This window comes from Ornithorhynchus anatinus, chromosome 9 (assembly GCF_004115215.2).
Source record: "Ornithorhynchus anatinus isolate Pmale09 chromosome 9, mOrnAna1.pri.v4, whole genome shotgun sequence".
In the NCBI taxonomy this organism is placed as follows: Eukaryota; Metazoa; Chordata; class Mammalia; order Monotremata; family Ornithorhynchidae; genus Ornithorhynchus; species Ornithorhynchus anatinus.
The window spans coordinates 53,988,085-54,011,168 of NC_041736.1; the positions used below are offsets into that span (position 1 = coordinate 53,988,085).

General features: G+C 40.4%; 1 protein-coding gene across 2 annotated transcripts in view; it reads right to left on the reverse strand.

The window, feature by feature from the left end:
- Nucleotides 1-23,084, reverse strand: part of LOC100081649 (protocadherin Fat 4-like) — a 68,560-nt gene that overhangs the window by 40,953 nt on the left and 4,523 nt on the right. For both annotated transcript variants that reach the window (XM_029071903.2, XM_029071905.1), the window contains exons 3-14: nucleotides 22,252-22,468; nucleotides 18,495-18,569; nucleotides 15,990-16,147; nucleotides 14,642-14,686; nucleotides 14,413-14,511; nucleotides 12,467-12,556; nucleotides 11,407-11,517; nucleotides 10,728-10,844; nucleotides 8,692-8,782; nucleotides 5,543-5,655; nucleotides 2,495-2,668; nucleotides 637-765 (exon numbers count right to left, since the gene is read on the reverse strand). In XM_029071903.2, the coding sequence (XP_028927736.1) occupies nucleotides 637-765; nucleotides 2,495-2,668; nucleotides 5,543-5,655; nucleotides 8,692-8,782; nucleotides 10,728-10,844; nucleotides 11,407-11,517; nucleotides 12,467-12,556; nucleotides 14,413-14,511; nucleotides 14,642-14,686; nucleotides 15,990-16,147; nucleotides 18,495-18,569; nucleotides 22,252-22,321 (1,272 nt within the window). In that variant the 5' untranslated portion in view covers nucleotides 22,322-22,468. The remainder of the gene's footprint in view (nucleotides 1-636; nucleotides 766-2,494; nucleotides 2,669-5,542; nucleotides 5,656-8,691; nucleotides 8,783-10,727; nucleotides 10,845-11,406; nucleotides 11,518-12,466; nucleotides 12,557-14,412; nucleotides 14,512-14,641; nucleotides 14,687-15,989; nucleotides 16,148-18,494; nucleotides 18,570-22,251; nucleotides 22,469-23,084) is intronic.

A 23,084-nucleotide genomic window follows, 5' to 3' on the forward strand; every position in this document is an offset into this window, starting at 1 on the left:
CCCTTTATTCATCCCCGCTCCCAGCCCCACAGCACTTATGTATATATCCTCAAATTATTTATTTATATTAATGTCTGTCTCTCCCTCTAAACTGTAAGCTCACTGTGGTCAGGGAATATGTCTGTTTTATCGTTCTCTCCCAAGTGCTTAGTACAGTGCTCTGCACACAGTAACTGCTCAATAAATATGATTAATTGATTGACTGGAGATGGCCAGGGAGGAAACTCCCCATGTGCAAAATGAACGGCAGGATTGTTGATTTTAGAAATTTCAACAGCTCAATAAACTTGGAGCCACATAATAACCTGTGAAAATAAAATTCCTAATAGTCAATCCTTTGGAAAGTCAACCATCAAATGTTCGATTACCAAGGTAAAACTGTTGATGAATCCAATCACCACCAACAGAAAAATAATGAACTAGGTTGGTGAATCTTCTTGAGAAGAGGGATCATCTCTAATGAGAGAAACTGGGGCTTCAATCATCAAACTCTGTAAATTCCTTTCTGAAGCTAAACCATTTGGGCCTAGATAGAATCTACCAATATAGCCAAAGATCTTTTTATTTTTCATTTCTATGGTGGTTGTTTTTTTTGTTGTCATCTGAGGTGCGTGTTTGCTTTTTCTATGCAAATACCTGCAGAGTATATTTCCCTATCCGTTCCCGATCCAGTACTGAAGAGTTCTTTACACTGATCATTCCAGCATCATTTATCTGGAAAGCACTGTCTTCTGGGAGAATGTGTAGTGTTCCATTGAAGCCTCCCTGTAGAGGAAAACCTCTGGTTACTATTAACAGAATAAGTAAGAAGCCAGCAGATTCCCCTGATAAAAATAGGCGAAAATGTCTGAAGTAGAAGCCAGAAGACCTAAGTGAAATCTCCCCAGTTCCTTTAAGCCTTGCAATGTGACCCTGAAGTACTCAATTTCTCAGAGTCAATATTTCCATCTTTCGGGGGGTAATTCCTGCTCCTTCCTTCCATTCCGGGATATTGAAGTTATAATAAATATAAAATGTCTTAAACTCTTTAAAATATGGCATTCATAATTATAATTGTGGTATTTGTTAAGTGCTAACTATCTGCAAACACTGTTTAAGCACTGGGTTAGGTACAAGATAATCAGGTCCCACACAGGGCTCACATTTTAATTAGGAGGAAAAATACATATTGAATTCCCATTTTGCAGATGAGGCAACTGAGGCAGAGAGAAATTAAGTGACTTGCCAAGGTCATACATCAGGCAAGTGGCAGAGTCAGGATTAGAACTCAGGTCTTCTGACTCCCAGGCCCATGCTCTTCCCACTAAACCACACTGTTTCATTATACAACCAGTTCTATAAATATAACAGTTATGTTACTGAAGAACCACAGGATATGGAAAAGCTGAGTTACAGAAACCACTGATTCAATGGGAATTAATGGGCTACAAGCTGAATTATCTGAAGATACCCCATGATTGATGTGGTACTATAAATTCTTGTTATATTGTTCTAGATTGGAGAATATTTTACAATAACATTTGGTGCTATTTTACTGTATTAAATATAGCAGTGTAAAATTATCAAAACACAAAGCCACATTAAGTAAGGTACAGTTCAGAAAGGCTGATGTGGTATAGGAAAGTTGGTGAAATGCCTAGAGCAGCTCCAGAAACCTAGGGTAGTTGAATATGGAGAGGCTAGGAAAGGTCCCTGTCTGCACAAGGATTTTCTCTGGATGGGGCCTTACCTCTAAATTAATTAAATATTAATTGTCAGGGTAACATCTGACCATCAACGGTTTCCACCTAAGGGCTTGTAAAAAGGATGAGGCAGAAAGAGAGGAAATCCCGTCAGTCATGAACAAACTGTATTCTGTGCTGGTTTTATTTTAGGGTGGCAAATTTTCAGAGGACAACAGTCTCATACCTGCTGCCTTCCCATGTACTACCCTCTCCTCTCCCCCAAATCTCTGCTTTCCACCTTGCAGAACAGGGGCCTGGGAGTCAGAGGATGTGGGTTCTAATCCCAGCTCTGCCACATGTCTCCTGTGCAACCTTGGTCAATCTGCACCGATGTTTGTGACCAGGGAGCTATGATCTAGATGTCATTATTTGGGAAGGACTGAAGTTACTATGTTTTTTTTCCAGTAAAGTTAAAGTTGTTTACTGGGAATTTCCCCGGTAAAATCAGAGCTTCAAGGAAAATTTCTCCCAGATAAGTTTCATTTTACAAAAACCACAGAAAGCCATTATTTTTTTAACTCTGAGTTTGTCACCACCTGCAAATAGGTAATGAACATCACAACTCACCTGGAAAAGTAAGTGCCTTGATCAGAACAAATTAAAGAAAATTTTTTAAATCTATACTTTTGTAAAGAATCATAAGAGATATAAACAAATATATTTTAATTGGAATACAAAATATATATTTAAACTCCCTTTAACTTGAGATTTGTGTTCTGCTTTAAGTTTATTCAAAGGACATTTTGTAAAGTCATTTAATGGCTTTTTACCTCGTCTTTGTCTGTTACTTTTATATGAAAGACCGTTGTCCCATCTGGAGAATTTTCTGGAATTGACACCATGTAACTTGACCGTTCAAATTCTGGAAGATTATCATTTTCATCTTGGATACTAACTAACACCATAGCATTTGCTGTTTTAAGCTCATTATCTTGCTGGGTTGCCTAAAAAACAGATGTTAATACCAGTCAGTATATTTCACAAGGTTGTTTTAATAGATCTCAAAACTCTCATCTAACAGATTAGAAAATAAAGACGATTCAGTGAAATCACAAAAACTTGAAGAAATATCCACAAAACAAGGAAGAACCACTAAAATCACAGAATTTAGGCTATGATCCATATAAAATGTTAAATAAATGGCTTTTCCAGAGTATAGGGTTTTCCAAGCAAGACAGCTCCCCACATCACAACATGTGAGAGTTGTAGTTTACATATATATGTATATATATATATATATATATATATATATATATATACATGCAATTTATCTTACATCTAAATGCATATATATGGGGAGAAAGTGGAGGGTGGGGAGAGAGAGAGAGAGAAAGAGTGCATTATTCACTTAGAAATTCATGACAGTGGTGAAGTTTCCTTTTGGATACATTTGAGGCTGAAAAGGCCAAAGCAGGCCTAGATTCTGATCACCCTGAGTACACGCAAAGTTTGTCCTTTTCTGTAATTTCATGCTTGTGGTTTGCAGAGTGTGGAACTGTTTTCTGGTTTTGTCTAATGAAGCTTCTGCTCAAAGAGAGCTGTATCTTTCTTGCCTGAAGTATCCATTCTAGTCCTTTTCCCACAATTATCTCATATATAGCTTTGCAAAAGTCCTGGTAGCCATGATTGAACTAAGTTCCCATATGGAATGATGGGCAAAATTAATGTTAATCAATTTTACAATTGTAAAATATATAAATGGAGATTTACGCACACATTTAAAACTGTAGAACCATCAATGAAGAGAACAGAGAACGTTTAAGGAGTGCTAATAATGTTGGTATTTGTTAAGCGCTTACTATGTGCAAAGCACTGTTCTAAGCGCTGGGGTAGACACAGGGGAATCAGGTTGTCCCTCGTGGGGCTCACAGTCTTCATCCTCATTTTACAGATGAGGTAACTGAGGCACAGAGAAGTTAAGTGACTTGCCCACGGTCACACAGCTGACAGGTGGCAGAGCTGGGATTCGAACTCATGAGCTCTGACTCCAAAGCCCAGGCTCTTTCCACTGAGCCACGCTGCTTCTCTAGTGCTTCTCTTCTAGTGCTTAGAACTAGATCTCTAAAGCACATGGGAACTAAGGATTTTGTTTAAGAACAGGATGAAATCAAAAGTTCCGAAAGTAGCTTTTGATGTCCCTTGCTTATTTTTGCCATATATATTGATTAAGTAGAGAGAAAAACAATTCCACCACTTGGAAAACTCCTTCAGGCAGCATCCCGAACAGCCAGTCTGCAACCAGAGACATTGAGAGCCACCAGCAAGGGTAAGAGCAGCAGAAAAACTTTCCTCTGGAAAGTGCTTTAGGAAAACTAAGTTCCACGGGGAGTGGAAAGCATGTAGCACTCAACCTATGGCAGGGAAGGCAAACTGTTGCCACGTTGCCTCAATAACTGCTGTAAAATGGAGGCAAACCAGCCCCTTATCTCCCTGGGTTTTTTCTCCCTAGGTTTTTTCCTTTCCTTCCCTGCAATCCATTTCCTGCCTTGACTACTGCATCTGCCTCCTTGCTGGCCTCCCTCCCTCCTGTCTCTCCCCACTCCAATCCATATTTCACTCTGCTCCCGGGATCGGGATCATTTGTCTACCAAAAGTTCAGCCCATGTCTCTCTACTCCTCAAGAACCTCCAGGGGATGCAAATCCAGACATCAAACTAAAACTCCTCACCATAAACTTTAAAGCACTCCATCAGCTCATCCCCCTCCCACCTTACCTTCACTGTTCTCCTACTACAGCCCAGCCCACACACTTCTCTAGAGCCAGCTAGCTCACTGTGCCTCCATCTCATCTATCTCACTGCTGATGCCCTTCCCATGTCCTCCCTCTGGCCTGGAACTCCCCTCCCCATCCTATAACCAGACCACCACTTTCATCATCTTCAAAACCTTACTAAGGTCACATTTCCTCCGAAAGCTTTCCCACAATTAAAGCTTCTTTTCCCTGACTCCCTCTCCCTTCTGCATCTCCTATGGACTTGGATCTGTACCCTTTGAACCCTTGATATTCACCCCACCCTCAGGCCTACAGCATTTATGTACACATCAGTTATTAATTTACTTATATTAACATCTGTGTCCCTCCCTAGACTGTCAGCTCCTTGTGGGAAGGGAATGTGACTACCAACTTGATTGCATTCAATCATATTTATTAAGCATTTACTGTATGCAGAGCACTGTATTAAGTACTTGGAAGAGTACGATATAGCAGAGTTGGTAGACAAATTCCCTACCCACAAGGAGGTTGCAGTGCATTATACTATCCTAAATGTTCAGTAGAGTGCTCTGCATCCAGTAAGCACTCAAATACTATTGATTGATTGACTGAATGGAATTCCCTTGCTAGCTTTCACCCAGACATATTCTATCCAAGAGACTAGCTGTGATCTAGCAAGCTAACATTTGCATTTCTTCTTGATCATGTATGTCTAGGGCACAGTTCATCCACATGACTGCTTCTAGGCCTTTGGATAATTTGAATGACTGTCTCTGGTTTACACTTAGGAGGAAGTAAGTGTATTTAAGTGCTTATTTGTAAAGTTCTTTATGCTCAGGGAATGTACCAACTCTGTCGTATTGTACTCTTCCAAGTGCTTAGTACAGTGCTCTGTACACAGTAAGTGCTCCATAAATACCATTGGTTGAGGCGGTAAGTGCTGGGTATCCTAATTCTAGATGACATATTGCAGCAAATTCTCAGGAAATACTGATGAAGAGATGCTGAAATTTGCAACTGGAGGTAAACATTTGCAAATACCAGTTTGAGCCAGGAGAGTACATGCCAACTCTGCAGGACTGTAATAACAAAACCCAAAATATACCTTAATTTCCACAGTAATATGGGAAATCACTTCTCTGTCAAGGGCATTTTTTAAGAATAGTGCTCCACTGTTAGCGTTGATCGAGAGGTTACTGCTATATACTGCGGGATCCACTAGAATGCAAGCAGAATATTGCCGGTTATTGGAAAACTATTTCAATCAGAACAAAAACAAGAGCAGCTTTTTCATTTGGAGAACCGATGCTGACTTATATTATGATAGTTTTTTGTTAAGCCCCCCGTATCTTCTGAGCCATTTCCCCAATCTGTATCATATGGGGTTTCCCCCATGTGGGGCTTTGTCCTTATTCATTCAATCATATTATTGAGCACTTACTGTGTGCAGAGCACTGTACTAAGCACTTAGTACAATTTGGCAACAGAGACAATCCCTATCCAACGGGCTCCTTATGATGTTCCATCTGAGAGTGGACCGAATGCCTGAGTCCACATTTTCTGCAGCCCTCTCCCATTCTATCTATATTGAGCACATCAGAGAAACCCACTGAATAACTTCACCAAGAAATTGCTTGTTCTTCCTAAAAGTTTCTCTCTTCTAGAAGGAGAACTTTTAATTGTCTTTTATACCTAGATTTAGATTCTGGGTTCAATCCTTCCCTAACTTTAAAGTTTATGGACTCCACATCTGCTTGATTGGAGGCATTTCAGCGGGACAGACAAAGCACCAGAATCGATGCCTAGACTATTTCTGCTACCTCTGGAGCAGAAAGGAAGACCAAATCTATTCTTATCTATTGTCTTTCATTCCAGTTTTAATTAATGTTGATAGTATTTAGTGTTTTCAATGCTAGCAATACTCACTGTGCATTCTTCATTAGGTTTAAAGAGTAATTTGTTTATTTTAGCTACCCAGGCATTCATTCATTCATTCATTCAATAGTATTTATTGAGCCATTACTATGTGCAGAGCACTGTATTAAGCACTTGGAATGAACAAGTCAGCAACAGATAGAGACAGTCCCTGCCGTTTGACGGGCTTACAGTCTAATCGGGGGAGATGGACAGACAAGAACAATGGCAATAAATAGAGTCAAGGGGAAGAATATCTCGTAAAAACAATGGCAACTAAATAGAATCAAGGCGATGTACATTTCATTAACAAAATTAACAAAATAAATAGGGTAATGAAAATATATACAGTTGAGCAGACGAGTACAGTGCTGAGGGGATGGCAAGGGAGAGGGGGAGGAGCAGAGGGAAATGGGGGGAAAAGAGGGTTAAGCTGCGGAGAGGTGAAGGGGGGTGGTAAAGGGAGTAGAGGGAGAAGGGGAGCTCAGTCTGGGAAGGCCTCTTGGAGGAGGTGAGTTTTAAGTAGGGTTTTGAAGAGGGGAAGAGAATCAGTTTGGCGGAGGTGAGGAGGGAGGGCATTCCGGGACCGTGGGAGGACGTGGCCCAGGGGTCGACGGCGGGATAGGCGAGACCGAGGGATGGTGAGGAGGTGGGCGGCAGAGGAGCGGAGCGTGCGGGGTGGGCAGTAGAAAGAGAGAAGGGAGGAGAGGTAGGACGGGGCAAGGTGATGTAGAGCCTTGAAGCCTAGAGTGAGGAGTTTTTGTTTGGAGCGGAGGTTGATAGGCAACCACTGGAGGTGTTTAAGAAGGGGAGTGACATGCCCAGATCGTTTCTGCAGGAAGATGAGCCAGGCAGCGGAGTGAAGAATAGATTGGAGCGGGGCGAGAGAGGAGGAAGGGAGATCAGAGAGAAGGCTGACACAGTAGTCTAGCTGGGATATAATGAGAGCCCGTAGCAGTATTCTATGCAGTATTCAGTATGCAGTATTCAGGCAGATTCTATGAGGCAATGTGAGCTAGTGGAAAGAATACAGACTTGGGTTTTAATCCCAGTCCCAACATTTGCCTGCTGTATGACCTTGGACAAGTCACTTCACTGCTCTGTGCCTAAGCTACCTCATCTGTAAAATGGGTACTAAATACTGTTCACCCTATTCCATAGACTGAGAGACCCCATGTGGGATACAGACTGTGTTTCATTTAATTCCACTGTAACTACCCCATCATTTAGCCTAATGCTTGGCACATAGTATTTGCTTAACAAATACCACACATTATTATTATCACCGTAATTGCTATTATCTCGTTGGCAGGTAGATTCCTTTGACACTATATTAAATCTTCTAGCCCCTGTACAGTACAACAAAGCAGGACTTTATTTTAAAATATGTTTGGCAGGATTGATTCACTTTCTGGGTACTTAACTGACAACAAGTAGTAGCTTGAAGCATCTTAGGTTTACAAATTCAAATTCAGCACAAGAATAAAGTGGTAAGCTATTTTTGTTTCACTTATATCCCACCTTGAATATTCCATCAGCCTCCTTTCTGACTTCCCTGCCTCCTGACACTCCCTACTCCAGTTCATACTTCACTCTGATGCTCAAATCATTTTTTTTTTTTGTAAAAACTTCAGTCCATGTTTCCCCACTCCTCAAGAACCTCTAGTGATTGCCCATCCATCTCCATATCAAACATAAACTACTTATCATTGGCTTTAAAGCACTTAGTCAACCCTGCCTGCTCCTATCCTACCTCATGGTTTCCTACTAAACCTAATATACTCACTTGGCACCTCAAATGACAATCTACTCATTGTACCTCAATCTTGTCTACCTCACCGATGACCCCTCACCTATGTCCTGCCTTTGGCCACCACTCTCCCCACCTTCAAAGCCTAATAAAAATCACATCTCCTCCAAGAGACCTTCCCTGACTTAGCCCTCATTTCCTTTACTCCCTCTCCCTTCTGCATCACGTTGCACTTGAATATGTATCAGTTAATTTGTACCCTCTAAGCACTTGATATTCACCCTACTCTCAGCCCTACAACACTTAGGTACATATCTGTATTTTATTTTAATGTCTGTCTCCCTCTCTAGACTGTAAGCTTCTTTTAGGCAGGAACCTGTCTAGCTACTCTGTTGAATTCTACTCTTCCAAGCTCGTAGTACAGTGCTATGCATTCGGTTAAGTTCTCAGTAATAAGAACCACTGATTGACTGTTTCAAATCTGAGGTGGCTAATTGAGTTCAACATACGACATATACCCGAATAAGAACAATTACTGCCTATAGAATTATTCCCTACAATTCCCAGTTTAAACATCATTTAGCACTTACCTCGCTTGACTTCATAGTATACTTTTTCGTTTATGCCTATATCTCCATCTATAGCTTTTATTTCCTCTGGGGATAATGTCAGTTTACCCATCTGAAAGAGTTGATTAATAAAATAATGTAACAAAGGAAATAGTTAAATATAAAACAAATTACTTTGATTTTCAATAATTATCCTGGACAGGATATTGTGGGCCATTCTTTTTTATTACAGAAATGACGGACTAAAAAGCCAGATGACTCTTTGTAGAGGAAACATTTCTAAGAGAAACTTCCTTTCAACATTCTAGCTTTTCCATGGCATTGGAAAACATTTTCCTAATTTTAGAACTTGGATAAGAATATGAGAGGCAGCAGAGAGCTGGAGCAGGTGGTTTTTACTGTTAATTTATGAGCTGAATATTCAAGTTAATTTTACTGCTTGGTTCAGGGCCATTTAATCTAGGTAGAAAGAGAGGTGTGGTGTTAAACATTGGAAGGGGTTTCTGAGAGAAGTCTGTGAAATCTTTTTCCAGAGGACTTTAAAAATTGATTCTTTTCTCATGTAATCTTCTCTGGAAGCAGGGGACTGAATTTGCTGACCTGTTGGTCTATTTAGTACTAATGTTCCCTGCTTCTATAGGCAGATACATGATGTTAATTGACATAAAATGGCAGCCATTTTATAGCTGCTAGAAATACAGAGGGTCATAGAGAGCTAAACCTACCTCTACCGTAACTTAGTCCTCCTATTTACTCTGTCAACCCTGTTTCCACTCCCCTTATCGTTCATTCATTCATTCAATAGTATTTATTGAGCGCTATGTGCAGAGCACTGTACTAAGCGCTTGGAATGTACAATTTGGCAACAGATAGAGACAATCTATCTTACAGTCTAATCTTATCCTGTCTGATTCAATCAAATTACCCAGTCCAAATTGCAAAGGGTGAAAAAATGGTGATTTCATGTTCCATAAATAATTATAGAGTGGTTAAAATGCTTTAAAATTAAAATCAATTTGACAAATTCAGAAAGATTCTTGAATTATTGGTATAATGTTTATACTGAGATACAGAATTTACAGTTTAGGACATGGTAAATTTCAGGCTTTTCTAAAACAGTTGCAAGAGATGTGATTTTTATTCCCAACATACAATATGAAATATATACAATTTCATATACCCTCTCTCATGGATGTCATTGCCACAGATGGCCTCACCAAGGCAGCTGCCTACGTGCTGTAGTAATGGGGACTCTCGGGGAGTCGTTCAGGTATTTGAGGGCTAAGCCCTGTAAGACCTGCCAGCACTTGTGCTCTGTAAAAGCCAACATGCTCTCAGTACTAATTCCTAATGGACAATTTTGTTAAAAGTTCTGTTCATGAAGTATGCTTTTTAAAATGGTATTTAAGAGCTTACTATGTGCCGAACATTGTTTTAAGCATTGGGGTAGATGGAAGGTAACCAGGTTGGACACAGTCCATGCCCCAAATGGGGCTCACAGTCTTAATCCCCACTTTACAGATGAGGTAACTGAAGCACAGGGAAGTTAAGTAAATTACCCAAGGTCACACAGCAGACAAGTGGCAAAGCAGGATTAGTCCCTTCGACTCCCAGGTCCATACTCTATCCACTAAGGCCACGCTGCTTTTCCTGTGAGGTTGGGGGAAGACTGGATGAGCCAGGCACATGGGAGGATGGAGGTGGAGAGATGCTCTATCTTCATTTTCTACCACTGTCACCTCCCCTCTCTTAAAGGGCTCACTTTAACATTGACTTATGTTTAGTAAGGCTGCCCTTGCCCATATGGAATTTTTCAGGAGCCAGGTGTTACATCTTTCCAACTGGTGTTACATCTTTCCCATTCCTTTCTCTAAAGATAATAGGAGTTCTTAGGAGTCGACCCATGGTACCATTTGACAGATCTTGCAGAGTTCCATTAATCAAAATTTCCCTGTTTAAAATACAAAGGGAAAAATACTAGGAAGAGAAATAAATTTTCCATGATGGACATTTTCTTCTATACAGAAAAGAGCAGATCCCTTGCCCTTTCACTCTACCTGATTTTCCAAGATGTTTGCTTTGTAGATGGAGTGAATAAAGTAAGGGTTCATTGTGTCATAATCTTGGACAGCAATTAGCAGAGTTGCAGTGCCACTATTATTTCCAAATCTTTCCTAGGATCAAAAGGGATTTAAAGACAGGAAAAATGAGCTACAAACATGAGATTCCAAAATATACCCAGTTCATTCTTTTGGTTATACAGTCAAAATACCTTCTTGGGCAGGAGAGGTAATGTGGCTGGGGAGAAGGGGGAAGAGATATGTTCAGATGCATGAGGCTTCCAAGGAGCTAACTGTCATTAAGACATTCTTATTCCCACTGAGTAGTGGATATCATCCAAAATTAACAAGACTTGGGGAGATACATTTTAGATGGAAACCATGATTAATCTTCATCAGTTTGAAGGCATTACTATCTTTGTGGGGATAGGGGCTGTTGCCTCAGGTCCCTGGAAGAGAGTGAGCACCCTGGGCTGCCCTTCAGTTATTTTCCAGTAGCACCAAAGCTGATTGAAGGGCCAAGAAGGAGCCTCAGTGGAAAAAGGCAACTGCAAAGAGTGCCACCAGTGTCTAAACCAGAAGGCTGGTTCTTCACAGGAGGGGAGCAGCCCACAGTGCCCCGGGTCTCTGGTGTGGAACATCCTTTTACTATAATCACCTGATGACCGTGACGTACCTGGGCTTTTACTGTGAGATTGTATTGCTGTATCTTGTTGAAATCCAGGAACTTTTTCAGCGTAATGACCCCATCGCCTTCTTTGATGCTGAAATACTCTGCATTTTGACCCTAAGTGAACAATCATAATGTAAACTTGGTTCCATTACATTTCCTGGGCAATTTCTATTCTGGGTTTCCCGTCTGCTCCTCTGAAAATGATGGAAACTGGTTCTCTGGTCCTGAACACTGCCATTTCCAGTGTTTGGGCAACCAAATCTTCTTTTTGAATTTAACCCAATCTGAGATCTCTGGGACACTGTCACCTCAGATAAGCTGGTACACTCCACACAAGATGTAATCTGGAATCTACTGGTTCCCAAATCCCCTCAGCTGTCCCCTCAGGGATTACTCTCCTCCCTTTACAGTTGAGGAAACTGATTCCCCCAAAAGCTAAGTATCTTGCCCAAAAACATCTGGTGAATCTGGGGTGAAGACCAATAGGCATGGGATCCAGTTGCACAGGCATGCCATCAGATTTTTGAAATTGCTTTGATGATATTTTGTAGGTTCCCCCAAAGCAGTGCTAGGACTAGGAGAGATGTTGGGGCTGTTACTAAAAATGAGGTGAACAGGAAGGCATATTAGCTCTATACTCACATGCCCCTTTTTTCAGAGCTTACTTCTAGGAAATTATTTTACTAAAATAATTAGTAAAAAAAATTAAAAAAAAATAGAGAAGCAGCGTGGCTCAGTGGAAAGAGCACAGGCTTGGGAGTCAGAGGTCATGGGTTCTAATCCTGGCTCCCTCACGTCAGCTGTGTGACTTTGGGCAAGTCACTTAACTTCTCTGTGCCTCAGTTCCCTCATCTGTAAAATGGGGATTAAGTCTGTGAACCCCACGTGGGAGAACCTGATCACCTTGTATTTCCCTCCTCCCTACCCCCAGCGCTTAGAACAGTGCTTTGTACATAGTAAGCGCTTAACAAATACCATTATTAGTATTATTATTAATAAAATAATTCAACATAAGCTGTTGATCACAAATTGTGGAAAAGTACTTACATGTACAAGTACTTACCAGAAGGCTGTACTGAATAAGGTGATAGTCAAGGGAGTAATCCTTATCGGTGGCTTCCACTCTTATCACGGTGTTGTGTAATGGAAATGTCTAGGAGAGTAAACATTGTTCTCATCGTAAATCTTTGAACAGAGAGTTTCAAGTGAAGAAACACTTTCAGTAGGATCGTATTTGTTTTTTAGTGGTGACTGTGATTTGGTTTAATTTCAAACCACTGGTCATTTTGCTTGCCGATAGTTCAAGACTTTTTAACCTTTACATTGTTTTCATATTTGGTCTACTGTAAAAAAAAACCAAAGAAAAAGTTTGCCAATTATGGAAATGAGTGATATGAAAAAACAAGGCTGGAGTTGGAGAAAAGTGCTCAGGTTAAGTCTGTGTTTTCCATAAACATTTGAGTTTGGTGAACTACAAGAGCACACTGGGACACTGTGTCTGAACAAATCCCAATCCTCCAATTCATCTCTTGAAGCAACGTGGCTCAGTGGAAAGAGCCCGGGCTTGGGAGTCAGAGGTCATGGGTTCAAATTCCAGCTCTGCCACTTGTCAGCTGTGTGACTGGGGGCAAGTCACTTAACTTCTCTGTGTCTCAGTTACCTCATCTGTAAAATGGGGATTAAGACTGAGCCTCACATGGGACAACCTGATTACCCTGTATCTACCCCAGCGCTTAGAACAGTGCTCTGCACATAGTAAGCGCTTAACAAATACCAACATTATTATTATTAATATCTCTTCTGGGAATCCTGAGAAACCAAACCAAAAGACTGAGCAAGGCTAAAAAGAGGGCTTGGCAAACATACAAGTCTCCTTAATTTAATCTTGAGGGGTGTTTGCAGTAACGGAGTGACAAACCATTAATGGAAGTGATTGCTATTCCTCTCAAATTGACAGGGAAACTGAAGGAGGTAGTAACCAAAAGTTAGGAATCTGTTTCAATTCTATGTTATCAAAACCACACCCAGGAATTAATATTTTAGATTAGTAGTTAGTTTCTTTTGGTCAAAGATCCCCTTGTCATCTGACTGAACTTCATCTCCTTCCTGCTTCCGTATTTATGCCTCCTATCCTACACACTCAGCCAGGTTTTATTTTCCTTCCCTTGAGGTCTTTCTTGATCCCCTCCTAAAAAAAACTGCACCTGCAACTGGGCCAAGTGGTTTTCCTCTCTCATCATCTCTCAACTCCTCTCTGCACCTATCTCCTCTCCAGATCTCCTCCTACCACTGCATAACCAATTACCAACTGGTCTTTACTTACCATTAACCAACGTTTCCTCTCAATGTTCTTAACTTTTAAGCCAAGATCCCTTAGGAATGCTTATTATTTTATGCATGCAAGGGAAAGGAAACCATGCAGTAAGACTCCAAACAAGGAAAAAATCAACAACCTTGAAATCTTGGAGGATTTTATGTAAATAATAATAATAATAGCATTTATTAAGCTTTTACTAAGTGCCAGGTGCTGTACTAAGTGCTGGAGTGTATACAAACAAATCAGGTTGGACACAGTTCCTGTCCCACTTTGGGTTCCGGATTTGACAGATGAGGTATCTGAGGCACAGAGAAGTGAAGTGATTTGCCCAAGGTCCCACAGCAGACTGCATTTAACAACACTAGGGATTTCAGGTCTGTTTTAAGAGATAAACCCCCAACCTTGCTTTATTTAGCTCCTTTCATAACATTTTGCCTTCAGAGGGACAGAGGACTTCATAAAAAGATATATTTTTCTTGACACCTTTCCCTCTCTTTCACTTTATGTGTATCTGAGTGAGTCTGTAGGCTCATGGTCTCTTGAAATCCAAGAATTTGGTTGATAAATATTTGGGATAAACAGATTCTAGATGGTTCACAACTGTCTCTGTTATGCTGAAAGCCTTTTACAAACCACAGAAAAAATTTCATTAATTGCTACCATATTTGATTCAGGTAAATATTACCACTTACCTCTAATATTGAAATGCTATAAGATGAGTTTAGGAAAACTGGGGAATTATCATTGATATCCAGCAAACTGAGTTTCCGCTTATTGATGTAAACCACGTTCTAAGTAGAGAAATCCAAAAGCATATTGAAAGTGGTAATATATCACACAGTGCTGTACATGGTCTTTAAAATGTACAAAAATGTACGTATCAAAAGGGAGAAGATTATCTCCAATATATAATTTACTTACATTGCCATTCCTTTGGCAAGTAACACTGTAGAGTAAAGGCCCATTCTGAAAAATAATAATAGTAGGATCACAATCCAAATTTGTTGATTTCATTCATTAAGCTATTCACAGAAATAAAACTGTCATTTTGATTTGAACTAAAGCAGGAGATATTTCAGTTGGCCATAAGAAATATGAAACTCCTTGACTCTCCGAGAGATGAAACACTGGAATAAGTCTACCAAGAGAGGCTGTGGGGTCTCCATCCCCAGAGATCTTTCACTCTTTCATCTGCTTGGAGGCAGGGGCTGGGAAAGATGATCCTTCAGTCTCTCCCCCAGCCAGCACCTTTTGCTCCTCTAATACCAATCTATTCACTGGTCCTCCTGCCTGGAACTCCCTCTCCCCATCTGTAAAACCCTACTGAAATCCTATCTCCTCTGTGAAACCTTCCTGGACTAAGCTCTCATTCACCCTTTATATTTGTCTTCCTTACTGCCTCTCCTATACACTTAGTCTCACCCCCTAATGATTCACTTGCTCCCCCCACCCGCTCCCCATCCCCAACCCCAGGGCACTTTTGTACATATCTCCTTATTATTAGGATGTAATAGAAACAACAGCTAATTGCATTTCTAAGATTCCTAGTGAGTTTTGCCTCAAGAGATAAATAATTCCCACTTTGATCCAGTGATCATTCTACTTCTGTTCTTTGGTTTAAACTTCTATATTAGTGATTTGGGCCATTATTCCTGAATCATAAAATTAGCGATAAACAGGGCTGGAAGTGAATCTGAAAGGTAGTCTATTCTGACTCCCTGCCTCCAACTTGGATTACACTGGAGCCTATTTGATAAGCGTAATAGATAAGGGTCTTCCAGGTTTTCCAAAGATTTCTGGAAGCGATTCCACAATCATAGTAAATCCTTCAGGCTGCAACTTGAGCTCATTTATTTATTTATTTTTCTTGAGTGCATATAGATAACATCCTCTGTGTAAAAAATATAGTTGAAGACCCTTAAAAATAGCCCCCTCTCTTATCCAAATTGCTTAATCTCAGTTTCTTTATGCCCCTTTTGGCTCGCCCAAGAACAGAGCAAATACCTAAATTTAAAGATATAGTCTCACTCTCAATTATAGATATGTATATTCAAATCTGTAATTATGTTATTAATGGGTAAGTAATTATATTTTTAAACAGCTACAATCAATCATATTTATTGAGCATTTACTGTGTGCAGAGCACTGTATTCAGTGTTTGGGAGAATACAACACAACATAACAGAGTTGGTGGACATGTTCTCTGTCCACAATGAGTTTACAGTCTATAATTCAGTTAATTCCCATTATTAGTTGACAGGATACTTACAATAGCTTCCAAATCCAATGGTTTAGTAGTCCTCACAGTTGCAATGCTAGATCCAGGGCTATGCAACAACTCTAAATACTCTGCGTGTTCTGGATATAAGGAGAACTCCAGTTTCAGCGTCACATTTTGGGGAATGTTTGTAATCAACTCAATATCTCCTATAATTAAAATATTATATAAAAATTATCCAGTTTATCTTCTCTTTGGAGTATTCATTTCTACAAAGCCGAAAGGTGTATTTTTAAAACAAATGTTCAAAAGCAGCAAAATATTGTGAACCTGTCAAAGAAAGGTGTTAAAAAACTAATTTTGGCATCTATGATGCTTCATGTTCTTATGATTTTATTCCCACCCAGATGTTAAGAAAATACTCTTTTTCCTACATGTAGGTTTGTTTCTTACGATAAATCAACTCATGCAGTCCCAAAAACTCATAGTTCAATTTCACCACCCAATCATGGGTGTTCATAGTTATAGTTCATATCTGCTGCTGCAATTTATAAATCAATCAATCGCTAGTATTTATTGAGTGCATGCTGTACTCAGCACTGGAAGCAGGCACTTGTAGATGTTTTACTCAAACTTAAGAATCCTTTTTCTTATTGCCCTGAATCCTCTTATTAAGCTTTAGCAACAACCAAATAGTTTGTATGCTTTGCTGTCTCAATACTCTGAGAAAAGTCACTATTATAGTACTATATTTGGGAGCCTACCTTCCCAGGATTCAAACCTATCATTACTTCTAAAATAGATTTGGGGATTAGAAAGTGGTCAAGAAGATATACTGGATTGGAGAAGACTGGAAAACTAGGCTCTATTTTTGGTTGGGCTAATGTCTTACTGTACTACTACTCTGTGATTCAGTTTTCCCATTTTTAAATGGGGGTAATCCTTCACATTAATTTTTCATCTATGTTCTGTGAGGCGTATATTTGTGAAAATGAAGTGAAACCTAGGATGAAGAACCCCATTAAATTATCAAAATCACCCAGAATTTTTTTTTGGAATCTACAGTTTCAAATTAAACAAGAGCAGATATGCATTTAATGACAGAAATTATGAACTGTAAGATCCACGGGTGTATTGAGACCCAGCTATCTTCATCCCCTTCAGTATATCGCTACAAGCATGATAACTGCTTTTCATTATTCCAATGGCAGGAAAGTAAAAGATTACCACTTACTTCTAATATTGAGCAATGGAAAACACTCTTCTGAAGTGACACTTTTGAACTCAAGAGATGAGCTAGGCATAAGACTACCCAGGGGCTATGTTTTGACATATACTTTACATTTCCTGAGTAACAAAAGTTTATTACAGAAAAAAAAAATCAAAAACCTTTAAAAGTCCTCTAAACTGTGAGTTCCTTATGGACAGGGAACATATCTACCAACTCTGTTGTTACTGAACTCTCCCAAGTGCTTAGTGCAGTGCTCTGCACACAGTAAACATTCAATAAATACCACTGATTGATAAATTTAAAAATTCAACAAATTTAACTGGAGTCTCCTGACCAATATAGCATCTTGGTATGTGTTCATGAAAATGGCATTAGTGCAAGTTGCTCTTTTACGACAACATAAAACTTATTTTAAACATTAAAAAGTCAGTACAGTTTGATGGTCACTATTTAATAGATGTTCCTCTGTTTCCCTTTAAATTTAAAATATCCATCCACTGCCCAAGTTAAAACTGAATTGGATTAAAAAGAGTAGTTGGTAAGGAAGAAATGCAGTGTGTTGCACTGAAGTGCCTGGAATTCTAATCTCAGGCAGGAAGTCTCGAGAATCATGAACATATTTGGGAATCCGAAACTAAACAAATCCCAAACTTTTGACCAAGATAGCCAATCTTAGGAAATGTCTGCAAATGAATTATCAGGCAGGAAGAGTATCAACCCCTGGAATCTCCACAGAAGCAAAAATCAAATAAGCCCTGGAGTCAGAAGCTGTATGAACAGGTGGAGAAGCTGGAAAAAATCTTCCTGGGTCAAAGCTGAGAAGAGTGGGAATTAGAAGCTCTGAACTTCAGGGCCATTCAATTCCAACGGAAACTGAGGCCTTGCACACTCTAGAGGAACCATCACTTGTATTTGACATTAGTTGAGTAAGGTGGACAGGAATGGAAAAACTTTTTGTGCAGAAGAGCCAAAAAAAAAAAATGAAACCTTTGAGTAGCTGATACACAAAGAGTTGATCCCCTAATTTAAACATACATTAAGGTAGCTGACTTCATTGTGAATCTGTTTTAAATACCCAGTCCCCACCTCTACCTCTGCACAGCTCCTGTTCAGTGGATGAACCAAAGACCAAGTTCTCTTTCAGGAAAGAGGAAGAAAAGACTGAGCTCCAAATTGAGCCAGACACTTGATAAGAATTATGATGTATTTCTGATGAGGAACATAAATCAGTGCATTGAAGGCTAATACTTCAAAATTTCAATTCCATGAGACCAATTCCTTTATATTTCCTATTAGATTTGGTGACTTTGACAGAAATGGATTACCTGTGTATTCCTCTTCAAGTTCTGGTAATTCTAGGGTGTTTGAATCTGATTTGTTACAATCTACCGTTGTGATTTCTAGGAAGAAAAAGAAGGAAATAATAATTACATCCAGAAGCAGGATCTCAGATACTTTCATAAGACAAGGATATCAACTAATTCTATATCCTGGGCATTAGCCCAGAACATCACTGGCTTTCAATAATTATTTAACAATATAGGTCAATCAATCAACCCACCGTATTTACTGAGCACTTACTGTGTGCAGAACACTGCACTAAGCACTTGGGAGTGTACAATAATAGAGTTGGTAGACATGTTCCCTGCCCACAACAATCTTACAGTCTAGAGAAGCAGCGTGGCTCAGTGGAAAGGGCACGGGCTTTGGAGTGAGGGCTCATGAGTTTGAATCCCAGCTCTGCCACTTGTCGGCTGTGTGACTGTGGGCAAGTCACTTAACTTCTCTGTGCCTCAGTTCCCTCATCTGTAAAATGGGGATTAAAACTGTGAGCCCCACGTGGGACAACCTGATTCCCCTATGTCTACCCCAGCGCTTAGAACAGTGCTCGGCACATAGTAAGCGCTTAACAAATACCAACAACAACAGCTCTGGCGCCGGGACCGTGAGCATCCAGAGATTAGACCCTTCTATAGAGGGGGAGACAAACATTAATATAAATAAATTACAGATACATACAGATAACAGATACAGATTACGGATTTTGGTAAGTATGAAGTGCTATGCGGCCACTTTCAATTATTCAGAGACCCATTCTCTTTGTGGATGGTTAGACTCCTTTTTTTCCTTTCCACTGCCCACATTTTCAATCATTCATTTACTCATTCTTTCAGTCAATAGTATTTACTCATCGCTTACTGTGAGCAAAGACTATAAGCGCTAGGGAGAGTATAATACAACAACAAACAGACACATTCCCTGCCCAAAACGAGCTCACAGTCTAGGCAGGGAAACAGACATTAACATAAATAAATAAATACATAAATATTTTGGGGAGCGTTCATTGATAGCTTCACAAGCGGGTACGCAAGGGAAAGAAAAGGAGGGAGAAATTGATTCAATCAATCTTTGTTCTTGTTAGCAGCTCTGGTAAATGGTTTCCTGGGGAAGGGAGGTGTTTATTGGTTAATATGCTGTTTCTGCATTACTCTCAATGGATAGACTGCTAGGCCCTTTTATCAAAGAATGGAGCACACTGTAGTCAACCCAACCATCTCCCCCTCCTATACCACTCTCCCCAAAATCAGCCTCACTCTGCCTCCCAAAATGGTGATGGTACTTGAGTACTTGCATAAAACATCATGAATTTCCCCAGGGGCTATGCCAGAGCCCCAGGGAGCAGCAGGATGCAGGAATAGATGGGATTTACCAAGAATGCATCAACCAACTCTATTACACTGTACTCTCCCAAGTGCTTACTACGATGCTCTGCACATAATAAGGGCTCAAAAAATACAGTTGATTGATTGATTGGATTTGGGAAGTGTTCACTGGCTTCTGAGGAAATCAGGAAATCCACATACCTTTTTTGCCTATGCATGTTCTCTGGTGGAACTAGAAAACCAAACCAGGATTTTAGTGAAGCTACCTGCCTCATGTATACTGCTACATGCACAATAGTGTTATCAAGCCTACTCTATTTTCCTCAAGAGCTTAGTACAGTTCTCTGCACCAAACAAGCACTCAATAAATAACATTGATTGATAGAAGTAACTGTTTTGTCATGTCTCTCAGAGGGAACTGTAATTTTTCCCCAATTGAATATGGCAGTAGAAGGTTTCAGTTGAGCCACAATTCTCTTCAGAGCAATCCTGCCATGCCAAACCTAACCCAGGCAGAAGTAATCTGGGGTGTGAAAATTTTTTTTATGGTATTGTTAAGCACTTACTATGTGTTTATTCTAAGTGCTGGGGTAGGTACAAGTTAATAAGGTTGGATACAGTCCCTATCCCACTTCGGGCTCACAGTTTAATTCCCATTATATAGATGAGGTAACTGAGGCATAGAGAAGTTAAGTGACTTGCCCAAGGTCATAGAGCCGACAAGTGGCAAATGTTAAAGGAGGCACTTCTGCCTGGCCCCACCGGCTCCAAGACTCTAGCAAATTGACATGATTGATAAAACACTTTTTCTCTGCCACCTTGCCTAAACCTGGTCATTGGCTTGCTCTTGTTCCTTAAATGAAAAGCAACATGGCCTAGTGGAAAGATCCCAGGCCTGGGAGTCAGAGAGCTGGGTTCTAATCCCAGCTCTGCCCTTCCTTGCTGTGTGACCTTGGGCAAGTCACTTGAACTGATAAACTTGTATCTACCCTCAGCACTTAGAACTGTGCTTGGAACATGGTAAGGGCTTAACAAAATACCATTTTAAAAAAAGGGTTCTCTCAGGCAGCCCTTCAATCCCAGTATGGACGAGAAGAATCCCAAAGCGTGCAGGGATGCAGATGCCCTTAAGAGGACTTTTCTTAAGATTTCTGAGACAAGCATCTAGCTGCAGCATATAAAGTCTCACCACCAGAAAGTGTTATGAGGACCCAAATATGATTCATTTTTAGATTATCTTCATGCAAAAATGCAGCCTTTTGTCCCTTTCACTTCCTTGTAGCCATTCTTTTCCTCTTTCTGAAACCAGTGTTCACTTGATCCATGTTCTTTATAAAACCACATGACTAATTACTGCAACAGAAAATGCCTCAAGTTTCCATATGAAATGATCCTAACCAGAAGTTTTACCTGCCACTCTAAACCTGAAACTTCTAAATCTAGTTTCCTCATTTTACGGTTGCATTTATCAGAAACCTTACATGAAAGCTTATGTTATAGTGCTCAGCTGTTCCAATATTATGCATTTGCAAACAACCCATACCCAAACCCCTGATGTCAGTTATGCATCCAGGAAAATTTTGTGGAAACTGGAGGTACTATTCAGTTCTATTTTGCCTGACAGCAATGACCCTGCCAATCTAATTTTTCCATGTTTATTGGAAAGACAGACCAGAAAGTACAGAGAGGGAAGAACTGCCCCTCACTGTACACAGTATGAAAACAGATTAGAAATGCAAAGACAAGGGAATTGGATTTAGGGCATATTCCTGTGCAGATAGTAAGTGTAGGCTAGAAAGAGACAGAGTTTAAATTTCCAGGGACTACTTCTGTGTGGGATTGGTGGGGTTGGGACTGTCAGCCCAAATAATAATGGTATTTTTTTAAATACTATGTGCCAAACTTTACAGTTTAAGTAGGAGGGAGAACAGGTATTGAATCCCCATTTTACAGAGGAGGAAACTGAAGCACAGAGAAGTTAAATGACTTGTCCAAGGTCACACAGCAGGCAAGTGGCAGAGTGGGGATTAGAACCAGGTCATGTGACTCCCAGGCCTGGGCTCTTTCTACTAGCCCACACTGGTCCTCACTGACTTTTCCAGTCATACTTGCCCCTGAGGATAAACATTATTATTATAGCATCATCTTCATCATATGAATAAAACTTTCCCCATATTTCTCTAAATCCCACCAGATAATGCTAAGTGCTAACTACATTAGCTAGTAAAGTTAACTAAATTAGCTTAAGTTCCAGAGAACAATGTGGACATTCTACTAGTAGTTGCCAACCACTTAAACTCAATCAGTCAATCCTATTTATTGAGTGCTCTCTGTGTACAAGGCACTGAATTAAGCTGAGTACAATATAAAAGAGTTGATATATACACTGAGCATTTTAGAAATCGAATAAACCACCTACCTTGTGCATCTAGGAAGTTGATGGAAACCAACAGCAGGAGGGTGATGAGGAGAGAATTGAGAGATGCCATTGACTCTGTTCACCAAAAGGCTTACTGTCAAGGGAAGGCAGTGATCATTTCTCCTCCATGTCCTGGCATGAGCAGTCACAGCCAGATGTAAATCAGCTGTGGGCTTCTCGGGTTAAAATAGGGTAGTTGATTCCAAGCAGGAGAGGACTGAAAGGAAAATAAGTGTTCCACATAATTTACAGCTCTGTTATCACACAAGAGCAAAGTCCTCAGGGCAGGAAATAGATTGCACACAGGAGACCTCTTAAAATGGAGCTCGATTTTTCCCCTTTCAGAGAGGTGTGCCTCGTTGGCACACATTATTTGCCCTATTAGCGGGGGTGGGAAGGGTGGGTTGGAGGGGATGGCTGGCTGCTGCGTTGACAGTTAAGGTCACTGCTGCCACCTAGGCTGAGGGCATCCATCTAGACAGAACCACAGTCTCAATCCCTGGTTCCCAAACAGCAAGCTTCCACTTCTTTTCCGAGCAACTAAAGGAGCAGACCCAGGGAGCAAAGACTGGCATGGGACCCATTACCTGATGATCCCTAACTTCACCTGAAACCTACCCCCATCCACCCATTGCCTCTGACTGAGGATCTGGTGGGATAACCCAAACTCCATATTGTCCTTTTCCTGATCTCTGATGAAGCAAGGATCCAGGGATTGGCAACACCAAGGCCGGGAGAGTAGGAGGATTGCTGCCTGGATTCTAACTGCATGGAGGAGAAGCAGAACGGAGAGAAGGCATTGTAGGGCTAGAACTCCTTTCCCTGGTTGGGCA